Source organism: Megalopta genalis, chromosome 11 (assembly GCF_051020955.1).
Source record: "Megalopta genalis isolate 19385.01 chromosome 11, iyMegGena1_principal, whole genome shotgun sequence".
Taxonomy (NCBI): Eukaryota; Metazoa; Arthropoda; class Insecta; order Hymenoptera; family Halictidae; genus Megalopta; species Megalopta genalis.
The window spans coordinates 6,776,274-6,790,248 of NC_135023.1; the positions used below are offsets into that span (position 1 = coordinate 6,776,274).

At 46.6% G+C, this 13,975-nt stretch overlaps 1 protein-coding gene across 1 annotated transcript; it reads right to left on the minus strand.

Annotated features, from left to right (window-relative positions):
• Positions 1–4,705: 4,705 nt before the first annotated feature.
• LOC117226416 (defective transmitter release) lies at positions 4,706–13,591 on the minus strand. Its single transcript, XM_033480702.2, has 13 exons — positions 13,319–13,591; positions 11,453–13,197; positions 11,287–11,378; positions 10,685–10,906; positions 10,461–10,603; positions 9,815–9,978; positions 9,627–9,712; positions 9,312–9,433; positions 8,966–9,178; positions 7,881–8,214; positions 5,834–7,381; positions 5,274–5,764; positions 4,706–5,110 (listed from the first exon to the last, which is right to left on the minus strand). Exons 1-13 carry the CDS (start codon positions 13,433–13,435, stop codon positions 4,865–4,867), a joined length of 5,523 nt encoding a protein of 1,840 aa, XP_033336593.2. The 5' UTR covers positions 13,436–13,591; the 3' UTR covers positions 4,706–4,864.
• Positions 13,592–13,975: the final 384 nt, after the last annotated feature.

Genomic DNA, 13,975 nt, shown 5'->3' on the forward strand with positions numbered 1-13,975 from the left:
ATTCTCTTTCACGATGGACGAGCCATCATGGAATACTGCCTTTTTCAAGCTACGAGCGAATACGTACATACTAATACTTACATTTGTGTGTGTATATATATACATATATGAATATACATGACAAGGAAGAGACACTTATGGCGCGTGGCCAAACGACATAGAACGACAGGAAAAATCGAGACTGCAAGGACGAAGGAGCTAAACCAGCGAAAGACAACTAAAAGTGAAACGCGCGGTCGCTGTTAAACGATAGATAGCTACAAGGATTTCATCACTTTTTTATATATAAAAGTATATATATGTATACATATATAGATCGATAATAATAACAATAATAATGATAAAATTATCGTCGACGGTTAGACTAGCACGATCGAGTCCGTGGACACGTGGACCGTGAGATCCAGAAGGAAGCCCCCGAGGGACTCGAAAGGACTCTAGAAGAGTGACCCTTGGCGCGTCGCAAATCGAGGCTCGCGGGTGTTCTTATCCTCGTCCATGCCATGATCTTAGTGGAAGGATGCGTCGCGGGAAAGTCTTGTCAAAAGTGTCCAAAGAAAAATGGCACCGTGGAAGCAACGAAACGAGGACGCTAAGTCAAGCATGGTGCCAAATTGCTCTTTGGGAACTCTCCGGGCTCCATAGAAGTCGAGAGCAACGAAACGCGCTTGTTCTACGTGGAAAGAGTACGCGAAGTAAATCGAGGCTTTCAGGACAGGAACGCTTCTTGTTTGATTCCTAGACGGATCGTTAGGTGTCTATCGGTGACTAGAGTCCGATCACCCTAACAAAAACTAGTCATCGAGGTGATCGAAGCTAGAATCTCAGCAGACAAAGAATCTCGATCAAACAAGAGTAGACATTGTCCTATGGGTCATTTCGCAGGCTCTATAGGAACAAGAAGGTGCGATGAATCGCAGGATTAAGATCAAGGATGGGGTGTTACCCCAGGTGGCAATCTAGCACCCTCGTCTGCCCTAATTCTGCAAGCAAAAGATGCTGAAAGAAGAACTCTCGACGCAGCGCGTCCGGTCGGAAAATCTCGGATAGGACGTTCCGGATGTCGGGAAATGTTCGAGGATGTTCAGACGAGAAATCGGAGCGCGATTCGAGCAACGTATTCGACGGGAGCGAGCGACCTACCGCGGACAAGTTGATCTTTATACGAGAGACCGAGGAAAAAAGTCAACGAAGACGCTATTCTCCTTCGCGTCCTGCCCCCACTCAACCCCCGTTTTTATTTTTCGTTGCCCCGGCGCCGATACACGCGAACCATCCTCCAGATCGCCACGAAAAACGCATACGCTGACACACATATTGCATCCCTATCGATCGAGCGACGCATTGTACGCGCGCACCGTGTACACCGGCCCCGAACACACGCACGAAAACGCTCGAGAAACTGTCCGCTCCGAACTGGCACCACCGATTCGACGATCCAACGATCGATCGTTCACGATTCTCCGAGGAATGCGATGGAGATCGTTGGTGAGACGGGGCCGAGACACGCGTCCTATTAGGATCTACAATTTCTACTATACCGTTGCGAGATAATCTCTGCATTGTTCATCCTAAGATTTTAACGCTGTTCACGAGATCAACGATTCTCGAACGGTCTTGGCGCATCTTTCGACGGTCCAGCGTGTTTTCGCGACGAACTCTCTTGGCTAAATTAATCGATGTTGGGCCGCGAAAGATGAACAAGGACCGAGCTTTTCCGTTGGCTTCTCTGTTCTATCAGAAACATTCTCTTTCATTCGGAGATGCTTGAACGGATCGAATAAGTTCACTTTCTCCGTGAGTGCCAGATCGAATTTGCAATCATGCCGGCGGCTTCGCGAAATCTGTCGCACAAAGTCACGACGCGCAACGCCAATTACCATTTGTCGGAGAGATCGTTGTTTCATGCTTCGACGGGATCGTCGAAACATTAGGTCCCGGATGACATAAATCCTTTCGCGTTCTTTCTACTACAGGCCAGTGTCTTCGTTAGCACAAAGTGTCTTATTCCTGATTTGCGCGACCTCGTGAACGAAACATTGCGGTGAAATGCACTTCGGGATCCCTGCAGAAGGATAAGTCTACTAATTATAGTTCTAGAACCGGTAGTAAAACGAATTTGCATTTTTCCAGAGCCTTCGCAGAGTTTTCTTCGCAGCGTTATCGTTCTATTCTTATCACCGGGCGCGGCGGTACGCATCGTCGACATATCCTCGAAACATTCGCTTCGCATTATCACACCATACGTTTCCGTTCGGTTGGACCTTGCGCACGCGGCGACGACGCGAGAAACACCAAAAAAACAAAAAACAACGCACGATGACAATCCTCCTTAACAGAGCAAAAGAAGTAAAAAGGGATATTTAAAAAGAAAAAAAACCATAAAAAAAGCGTAACGATCGTAGAGTACAAAGACGAGAGCAACTTTCACGGGGACCGTGAGAAGCTCCGTTGCACTTGACCGTTCCGAGTAAAAGTGCACGAGCCGCTTGCATTATCTTTGCACAATAAAGGCGGACTGACGACGGGCGCGCGAAGGCTCGTCTAAAAATAGGGAACAAGAGTACGTGAAGAATCAACGAGAATCGACGCGTTATTTTTCTCGGACTAGAAATAAAAGAAGACTGACAAGCGCTCGAACCGATGGCTGTTCGAAATTATCGCAAGAATCTTTCTCTTTTTGTGCCCCCCCCTCCCCTGTCTCACGCCCCCTACCACCCTCCCCTACCATCTCGACCACCTTGTCGCAACAATTGTTCTTCCTTTTGTCTCTGGTTCAACGCATGATTGCAAATTCGAGGAAAGTTTCCCCTCTCGCGCGTTTTCATTCGTCGTTTCGAATTCTTCGCCTCACTACGACACACTCGGGGGGACGAGGAGAGCAAGAAGGTGTTAATCGCCTCGTCCCCATTTGGCCGCAAACTAGCCGTCAAGCTTCTGGATCGCTGGAGTACGACAGTGGACACGATATTTTCCGCGAACGGGGGTGGAAACGTCGAGATCGAATTATTAATTGAGCGGCGAGCTTCCCGAAACCAACTTTTTTCAAGCGAGTCGACGGAAGAAACACTTTAATACTAAACAAAAAAAAAAGCGTAGGCGATTAAGGTACTCTCTCTGTAAACGTAAACGTGTTAAGGGCTGTCACGCATCACATAACTAATTAACCGCGGCGGAAGTCACAGCGACCGACACTATAACAATAAACGAGGATTAAGCCAGAAGAGACGCGTACGCGAGGTGGCACGGAACCACCGGCTTCCACGATCCGATTAACCCTTCGAACTCTGAACCAAATCGCCGTCATTTTTTACCGTCTATGGTATCCCGTATTGGCCTTCGATTGTTCCGCGATTATACCACTTCTTTCCATCGCGTTCTGAAAATGTTTTATATCGTTAGGAACAGCATAAACATTCATGAATATTAAATATTATCTCGTTGCAACTGGCGAGACGCTAGAAAACAATAACTGCAAGTGTCATCGTGATTCGAAGGGGAAAATCGTTTCCAGACCCAAGCAACTGTTCTCAACAGGATCGTGGATCGTCGGTTTCTGGACACCCGGTATAGTCAGGAAATAACTTACAATTAGGGAGCAACCGAATGCGTGCGTGTGCGAAAGCAAGAGAACGCTGTACGAAGAATTCTACGACTGAGTGTGGACGTTCGATTTTTGCCTGGTTCCGAGAGAGAGAGAGAGAGATTGAGAAACAGCACGAATGAGAGGATGAGTGGACAATTTATAAAATCTACTATTGTAATAATTATAGAGACAGTGGAGTATAATGTATCTGTACGTTTCTTTACTTCCTGCAGTGAACCAGAGAGCAGTGAGGTATAGTTCTTAAATGCACGCGAGCAGAATGATCGCGGTAGCGTGTGTTTTGCGTATAAAATAAGCGAGTCGAACCGAACGGAAAAAGGGGAAATGGTCGGGACGGAAACAAAATGGACGATACACGCCTCAGGCCGGGAGTAAAACGCGGAAAATCTAGGTAGCAAAAATAAAAATGAGAGACACACATACACATATATACACATACACACACGGTGTTCGACGATGAGAAGTGTTTCGTTCCGATGTCATCCTATATAAACGTAATCAAGTGTCACTAAACGAGCTTTTGGCGTAAGCTTTTATTCGCGAGGACATGGACGGAAGCTCGGGACGATGCTCTCGTGATTTGTCCTCGGGAACGACGACGACGAACGCAAGGAACGTCGGAGATAACTATATTGTTTCGTTTGCAAGCAGATCGTCATTACACATAATTACGGATTAATTATTCTTACTATTAAATTACAGTTCATCGGATCACCGCCATCATCGTTATTATTATTATATAATTGATGTGAGTGTGGACAAAAATGAACAAAATAAAGTGTACGTAGTAGAAGCACCGCCTACCTTGCAATCCGTCGTTTAGGTCAACCGCGAGAGGGGTTCAGCATTTTTCCCTTAACCCTAAAGCAGTCCGTGATTACAACGTGAACTTTCACCTGTATCATTCGAAATCTTGTTGAGACGGTTTTAGGACGCAACGCGAGCAGCTAATGCGGTACACGGATCGATATAAATTAACGGGATTACGACCGCGAAATGGTCGAGCAAATTTTGCAAAAGCATTTTCGGAGCCAGTCAATTTTTATACGATCGATCGATTTCGTTTCGCTTGTAGCTTCGTTCGAAAGACGAGAGAACAACGCATTATATATTCTTTATTTCAATACAACAAGAAGTAATACAGAGCTCGATGAGTTTTTACCTTACACAACCTACGTTCGTCCACATGAATCATTAGACCGACTCGCTGGGATCGGTAAGACCTCGTTCGTTTAACTCAACGAACTGAGCGAGAGTTCACTTTTCCTGAATGATCTGCATTTCCAGACTTTTTCTCATTTTCCCGTTACTCTCTTTACCTGTGACTCCGTTCTGTTCATTAATCTCTTCGATCAAGACCGTTGCTTTCTTCCCATCATTCTGCGAAGCTTCTTTTCTCTCATCTTCCACGCTCCTTTCATTTTCAGAGCCTGCTTCCTTCGTCTCCCGATCAGCGTCCTCTTTCAGCAGCTCTTTGAAGAACTGCCTGCTCCCCTCGACTTGCTGAAATCAACACGAAGTCTTAGCAACTTTGTTCGACATGAGAATCCGGTAAGTAACATAATACCATCCTGAAGCTACGTTTCTTCTACGAGATTAAATTATTCAACCTAATTATCTAGATAGCTCGGTATAGTTTTCAACTAAAAATTTTGAGAGTGCTGACCCTGTCGGTTTTGGATGGCTCCTTCATAAACGACTTCCCAGCAGCCATAGCTTGCCTAGAAACCTTCATCAGCTTCTCTGCTGCCTTCTTCCTCAATTCGGTCTCCTCCGCGCTCTTGGGCGTGCTTATGTTCTTCAGTATTCTTTCCCTCAACGCAGGATCCATCTTTTCGGAGTCTTCAACTTGATCTTGAGATTCTTCGATCTGGTCCTCGTTCGCCGAGGTCTCCGAGAGCACCACGATCAATGGCTTTGTTTGTGTCATGCTCGCTTGTTCGGTCTCCCTTGACGATAGAACGTCGCCTTTCTTTTCATCGTGATCTATCGCGGGACTCTTCATGAAATCAGGCTCGATCAGCAGCTTCCTCTTTTCGTTCTGCCGATCCAAGTGCTCGCAGAACTCTCGATAGAAGTCCGCCCCACTTTTCAGGGATTCGTCGAGCGTCCTCGTGCCTTCCGATTGATCTATCAGCTGGGCCATCGATCGGATATCTGGAAACGGGATGATTAAACAATTTCGATGATAAATGATAGTTCGCAACTATTTTGATTTTCACTTACCACATGCGTTTGCGATCGCTTCTCGGGGTCGATCCTTCATCGCGGACTCCTTCGAATCTCTCGAACAGGAAGACCTCGACGAAGACAAATTCTCGGCGGTGCAAGCGAAGAAATCCTCGCAATTCCTGAACGTCCAGCTGCATTTCTTCCTGTCGTTGATCAAACTCTCTATGCACTTCTCGATCAAAGGCGACTCCTTCTGCAAGAATTTCTTGGCCTCCTTCATCGCGTGTCTCTTGCACCTCTCGGCAACTTCGCCACCGCTTTTCCGGCTCCCAGAAATCCTTTCAGACCCGGCCTTCTCGATCAAGTGCGACTTCTTGCTGGTCATGTTCAGACATTCGCAATCGTGCATCCTTTTCCTAGTTTTCGACGCCTGGCTGCTACTCGAGCAATTCACCGATACATCCGAGTTTTCTTTGATACAATTTTGCTCCTCTGCTGCTTCCGAGTCCTCGGAGAATCTCTCGGACGCATTTTTCTCCGATGCTTTCACCGGTTCGTTTACGATTTCCTGTTTCGGATCGGAATTCGTGGTCCCGTCGTAAAGATCGATCACAGTCTTCACCGACTCGTTGTCCGATTCGTCATCCTCGTTCGTCGATCTGGGATCTCCGGACGTCGCATCCGTGATCTCAATTTTCACGGGCTCCTTTTTCATCAATCCCCGATAGTTATCCAACTTGGGGAAGTCTGAAGGGATCGCGGTGGAAGAGACTCGTCTGATCAGACCGCTCTCCTTAGCCGTTTCCTCGATAGCTTCTTCAGTTTCCTCTATGGTCAAGAGCTCGTGGAAGCTGCGCGACTTCAAGCCGCGTTTAACAATTCTCTGATTTTTCAATTCCAGCTCGCTGAACAACGAATCGAGCTCTTTGCTCTCCGACACGCTCGGCTCTGCTGACACATCCTCGCATTCATCGTCGGGATAAGTTTTAACGTTCTGCAAGAGAATCTTGGGACACTCCTTTAGGTTCAGCAGATCGTAGACTCCCTCCTTCTTCACCTCAGCCTCCTGTTTCACCGGGTCTTTTGGATCTTTTTCTGGCGGGTTATTAACGATGTCAATTTTTCGGACGCTCGATAGCTCCTGTTGCTCCTTTTCCCTGGCTCCCCTCGCTTCTTCCCTTTTTCTCATAATCTCCGTAATCTTCAGCTTCCTCTCCTTCGTGCTCCACCATCTGAACTCATCGTCCCGTTTGACCGTGGATGGCTTCCCTTCTTCCTGTCGATCCTCGATCCTGTCGATCGCAGCCTGCTGCCGAGTCTCCTCCTCGCCCCAGAATCCTTTGACATCGCCGTTCTCGAACACGATTTTATTGTCTTCGATGAACTTGTCCATGCCGGCGCAGAACTCTTTCATGTCCTCCCGTATGCTGGTCAGCCGACTGGTCAATGGGTGTCGATCGCCTTTTCTTCGGTAATCGTCCGAAATATCTTTGTAAGGGCTCGCATTGTCTGCGGTAACGCTGGTTTCCCTCTGTGCTTCATTGTCCGCGCGGTCCTCCGTGCCGCAGGAAACGCTGCTGCTCGATAACAGTTTCCCTTCTCCTGAAAAAAATAAATAACTGTTCGCGATCTTCCCTGAGAATCAAAATTTCCAGCGTCGATATAGAAATTGACAGCTGCTTCCGAAACAAACCCGTTGCTTTCGTTTGCAATTTTTCTAGCTGAAATGCTCCGAAGTGTTTTCGTTCGATCACCGCAACAGAAAATTGGAACAATTTATCTGCGCGTTCACTGGACAGTAACTTTACCTATTAACCACTTGAAATAATTAACGACTAGATTTTACCAACACCGAAATGTCCCAAAATCTAGAACAGTGTGCAAGGCATAAATAAATTACCGTATTCAGTATAATTTTGTAGGACTATCCCTTGGGTCTTTGAAGTGCAGTTAACGATGAATCGCATTCTCTAGAATTTAAAACGATCGGCCGAACAATATTCTCGTACAGTCCCGAGGTTTTTACGTATCGCATGAAATCAGCGGTCTAGAAATTACGGGAACCCGAAAAAGGAGTAAGAACAGCCGTGCTGTCGTGTACCTGTCGTCCGAAAAGTTTCGTGCGCTGCGACGAATTGCTTCTTGTCGCCGAGATCGTGCTCGGATTGGGTATGTAATTTACTATCGTTCTTCTGCTCGCTCGCGCAAGACCCAGCCGTAATTTCGGTCTCGTTGCTCGTCTCCAGGACAAGTTTCTCGTAATGGGCCAGTTCTCTTCCCAGAGCATGACCGCCAGGCGGATCGTCCAGGCTTCTTCGGCCGTCCAAAATTTGCTTGGCCAGCCTCTTCCGTTCCGCGTCGCCTGCCACGTATTCCCCGCTCTCTGTTATCTCTTCTATCAATTTCGCAGGTGTCCGAGGCTCGTTCGAGTTCTCCTTCGTCGAAAAGCGAAAAATCAGACGCGACGGAATCGCGAGTCGCGGCGGTTTTAACCCTTTCGTTCTTTGCGCTGCCACTGTACGCTGCGCATTGGCATCCGATGTACTTTTTCGACACGGTAAAACTACACGGTAGATTATTATTATTTATTCTCCGCTCGAAGACATTTATCGGTAAACCGCGAATTTTTATGCGAATTCATGTTTTCGTGAATGTTTTTGTATAAAAGTCTGAAAAAGGAAATGATTTCTTATATCAACTAGAAAATTCCTTGCGGTGAACGTTTAAAAGCTTACGTGTACCCCATAAATAAGTGCACAGAAATCCGCAGTCCATTTATTAGATATCAATTGTTTTAGTAATGCAATCTAATCGTTTTTCTAGAGATTATTATTTCGAAGAAGATTTTTTAAGAGAGCCGAGATTGTTAAGAATAACTTCGATGTCTTGAAGTAGTCTTTAATAAAAATAACTCACCCTCCAATGTAGTCGTTTAAACACCGAGAGCTTTTTGACAAATTTTTCAATGGCAATTCGAATGGCTTGTGGCACGTTTAGGAACGGAAAGGTTAAAACAATGTAAGATACACCACGTTTAGAAATTCAAAGCAGACGAACGTAGTTCGAAGAGACAGATTCCGAGAGAAGTTTAAGGGAAAAGATGTTTGCAGATGCGTAGTAGGTTTCGATTAATGACACGAGACCGATTAGTTGAACGCGAGGGAGATGAACGAATAGGAAAAATACCTGCGTTTTCCAGGACAACAAAAGCTCTTGGTTCGCGCCGGTGGCTTTCCTTTCTTCCTCCGCCATTGGCCTCCTTCCGTCAGTTTTCTCGGCTCCTTTTTGCCCCGTCCGATCGTCCTCCTGTTCGTTCTCCACCTCTTCGTCCGATGACGAGGACGCGGACGAGCCGGAGGAGGATGAGACGGCCGACTCGTTCTTCTTCTCCAGGTGGAGCTTGAAGGTTCATCGAAAAGCCGGCATGACGGGGGTTTGCACGTGGTGAATGATCAAATAGTCGATGGGGCCGATGGGTGATATTATTCGAAGCACGAATTCTGTACCAGACCTTGACAAAACTAGTTCTTACCAGTTGGTTGCTCGTGCACACAAGCTTGGCTACTTCTTCGTCCTCCTTCGTCTTCTTCTTATCCTCCGCCTCCTTTTCGGACCTCCCGACCGGTTTGTACAGGTTCCTTTTGTTTATCAGGGCTTTCGAGGGCGGATCCACGGGTCCACAGAGTAAACAGAGGCCAATTAAAAATAATAGATCAAGCCGTTTCACGATTTCTTTTATTATTACGCCAGTTATTACGAGCCTCGATTCTCGATTCGACCGAATTCAACCGGCATGCAGCAGAGGATCTCGAAGAGGATCACGGGGAAACTTTCGATTTTTATTCACCTTGCACGCTATCGTTGATTTTCTTCTGCTCCGCCTGGATCCAACGCCTCCTCTCTGCCTCCTCTTCCTCGGGACCACCGCGCATCCTGCCTCGGTGACAGTTTTGTTAGCTTTTAACATTAAACACGAAACACCTCTTCACCGTCTAACGTCGAGACTGCTGCCGGATTTCGAAATCGATCACCTACCAAGCTTCTGCGCAGGCACGGTCCCGTTCGAACACCGGTCTGTCGTCCAGATAGTTCAGATTCTTGCACTTCAGGATCATTGTCTTTCGGTAGAGTCTTATCATCTTCAGCACTGGATTGCCTATCAGCGACACCACCCTCAGCTCCTTCATGTCGCCTAAAATCTAATCCGAATATTTTTCTTTCAATCCTCTAGCCGCAATACCTTTCAATTTCTCCGCGATTCAATGGGATACTCAATTTTAGCGCTACTATTAACATCCATTAGGATAAAAATCTCTTTTTGAATAATGATTCCGCGAGAAATAATTGACTACGAGGCGACCAACAAACTTATGAATTATTAATTAGTATTTATTAATTGAACGGGCCGATTATTGCTCTTCACGAATATAATAGAAACAATGATTTAATTCGAGAGTATATAACGCAAATTGTGTCATGGATTCGTATTTACGAAAGCTTTCTAAAAGTCTGTCATGAAATATCGAGTCGCGTGTCACGAGTTCGCAAAGATACCTAGCTGCGAGCAAAGCGTCGCCGTCTGCAGAACGCAATATCCTGATTGGCCAAAGTTACATCACAGGCGAGCGGTGGTCGTCGCGACGCCAGAGGCGGAACGATTAACGAGACATAACGGACTCACGTTAACGACGTCTTCGGTGTCGATCCTGTTGTGAGAAATATCCAGCACGGAGAGCCTCTCGAGCAAGCGGAGATGCTCGATGTCGGCAGTCTGTTGCAGGTAGTTGTGCGACAGGTTCAGACTATTCAGGAACTTCAGGCTATCTGCAAGCAAACAAGAAGCGGCCGTCAAGGTCAAGGTCACCCCCCGGGGATACCGAGACACTCGCGGCCGACTCAGATCACCGAGATTCTCGATCCTCCGTATAGCGTTGTGAGAGAGGTTCAGAGTGTCCAGCCGAGTCTGGTACTCCAGATTCTCGATCTTGTTAATCAGATTATTCTGAAGGTACAGGCACCGCAGCTCGCTCTGATTCTCCAGGTTCGCGATCTCCCGGATCCCGTTGTTCTCCAGCCACAAACATTTCAGGCCCACGTACTTCTCCAGATTCTCGATGAAGGAGAAACCTGTACACGAGATTCTCGTCAATTTTCACTTTTCACGCGATCTCCGACTTGCTTTCTCGCACCCTTTCTAAGTCGCTCTATGGTTTTCCGAACTCTCTGCATGTTGATTTAGATTTTCCAAAGCATCTCTACGTCGTTTCTAGATTTTTCAAACCTTCTATAAGTTACGTCCCAATTTTTTAGACTCTTTTTTGCATCGCCTTTCGTCTCAAAGTTTGGTATTCTTTATTTAAATTTTAATAAACGAACGCTATTACTTGCAGTCAAGTATACATACTTGTACGACGAGCGCATTCTATTTCGGCCAATTGACAAAATGGTTTCCATACTAGATTTCTATTTCCTGAAAATAGTGAATTAAAATCGACAATTTGTCTCACCTTTGTAATGCAGATACAGCACATCGTTCAAATACGGGGTCTGATAAAGATTGTTCAGTTTGCAGTGTTTCAACAGAAACGCCTCGGTCATCCTGCAACAAAATCATGCTTTACCAAACACATAATTGCCAGCCCTTACTGAAACCCCTTCGAAACTGACAACTACCTGGCGCCATGTTTCTTCTCATCGAAATCGTACACCTTTCCTTTGATGTACGTTCTCTCCGGTTCCTTGGACAGTCTCCAAAAAAGAGAGTCCTCTGTGTCAGCGATTATGTCCTCGACAATGTTGCTAACTACCTTCTCTGCTTCCCTTCCATCACCAGCCTTCTTCGCATCGTCTTCTAAACCATCGCGAGTTTCGTTTTCTTGAGCAATCTCCACAAAAATTCTCTCGACTTCGTTCTTCTCCTCTTCGATATTTACTTCGGGCTTGACCTCCGCTTCGTCTTCAGCCTGTTCCTCGAGTGTCTCGGTGCTCTTCGTCGTGGAGACGATCTGGAGACACTCCTGGAGCAGTTCGTTCCGATGCTGCTCCTCTTCGACCAGATCCTTCAGTATATTCTTGATCTTGAAGTTCTCCGCCACTTCGTCCTTCGTCAGAGGCATCTCTAGGTCCTCTGTCCTGTCCACTTCGATTAAACTTTCGTCGGACTCGCTGGACACTTCAACGGAAGACGGATTCTTCTCCTCGAAAGCTCTCTGCTCCGCGACGAGCTTCTCAACCTCGTTGAACTCGATCGACAGGTCTTTCAGAGCCTCGTACTTCCTGTTCTCGATCACCGCTTTACCTTCGGCGATTCTCTTCAGCGTCTGCTGCACATCCTCCTCTGTTTTCGGACAACTGGACACCGTGATCTGTGCCAGTTTCTCTAAATAGTCGTCTGTAGAACAGACGTCTCCTCCTCCTACTTCTCTCTCGTTGAAATCGCAATTTTCTATTTCTGGGAGAAGAACTTCAGGTTTTGAAGGAAGCGCTTCGGATTTTGGAGGAAGATCTTCGGATTTTGGAGGAAGGTTTTCAGATATTGGTGGAAGAGTTTCAGATTCTGTAGAAAGATCTTCAGATTTTGGAGGAAGATACTCAATTTCTGGGTCACTGGCGTCTCTCGTTGGATCCAGAAGTGCCGGGTAATCAAGCAGCTTCGCTTCAAGCTCGGGATCTCTGATACTCTCCATGAATTCTACGTAAGAGGACACGGTTACATTCGAGAACGAAGATATCAGTTTCTTGATATCGTCGTCGGTGTCGCTAGAAGAGCTACGATTCGTCTGGCTTTCGGAAATTCTTTCGCTGTCTTGCTTCTGCTCCTCAGAGTCTTTCAATACGTCCTCTGTATCGGATGCGCAACAGTCTTCCTCTTCATTTTCCACACCAGAATCGTGACTGCTCGCTTCTGCATTCTCTTCCAGATCCACAAGATGTTTAATCTCATCCGTTGGATCACTGTCCTTGATCTCCAGTAAGGAGACTTTGAGAGCAAGAGATCCCCCGGTCGGCTCGCAGACATCGTCGACGAATTTCTCGTAACAGGAACTCTCACAGACATCGTCGACGAATTTCTCGTAGCAGGGACTCTCGCAGCAGCTTTGGTTCTCGTCCTGGCAAGTGGTCTCGCCTTCCTCGACATCGTCGAAGATCAAGGTGTCGTCTAGATCGCTGTCGCTGTCCTTCTCCGCCTTCGTAGAATTGTAGTACGACAGATTTTCGCAAGTAACATCTAAGGTCGCGTCGTGATCGAAGTGCAGCCAGCAGTGGCTGCCTTCGTCCTCTTCTTCGGCAACCGTTTCCGAAGTTTGTTCGCTGGTCGACTCCTCGGAGGAGCGATTTTTCTCTTTCGAGATCATCCCCGTGAGAACCTCCGACAACGAGGACACCATGTCCAGGCCCACGGTCGAATCCTTCGGACCCTTCGAAAACGATAATGTAACAGTCAATGAAAAAATATTCTTTGCAATCGCTCTCGAAGGTACAAATTGTGTGTTTCACAAAGTGAAACGTATACAAGATAGAAAATGAATGATTGTTAACCGTTTTATTAATTTCTGCTTCAGGAATGGACGCATCGCTGGCGGAAACGTCGAGCCTAGTCTCGGTGGACAGCCTCTTCCCGACAAAGGTGGACTGGAAGTCGTACTCCTCCTCCATCCTCGCAAGAGGATCCGCCCAGTTTGGTAAATAGTTTGATATCCAAGTTAAATCTGCCACGAATTCCACGGTTCACTCGAAATTCGCGAAAACCTGTTTCGTCATGGCCGCCGGCTACAAACACAAGAAGCTCGTCATGGTAACTCACGCCGCCCAGCTTTCAGTTTGTTCGATATTTAGTCGATTGTCGACAACAGGCGCTTGTTCGTTCGCGAACCTTCTCGCGAAACAACTTCTAAATGAACGTAAATATAAGAATAAATTCGCATCTAGAACGGAACTTCTACGACGAAGAAAACATGCCAATTTTAATTCGACAGGGTCGTCGAGAAAATTGCAAAAGAGCTACATGCGTCGATAATTTATTTTCCAAGAAAGCTGCGACTCGTCCTCGGCATCGCGAATCGTACAGCTGTATAAAAATTCGCCGTGCAAGAGTTAACTAAAATCGTAGAAAAGGAGGACGCGTCCGACAGTTGAAGATAGGAAGAAATAGCACTCACGAAACCTCGAAGAAGAAGACAGGCTCTGCGACAGTGG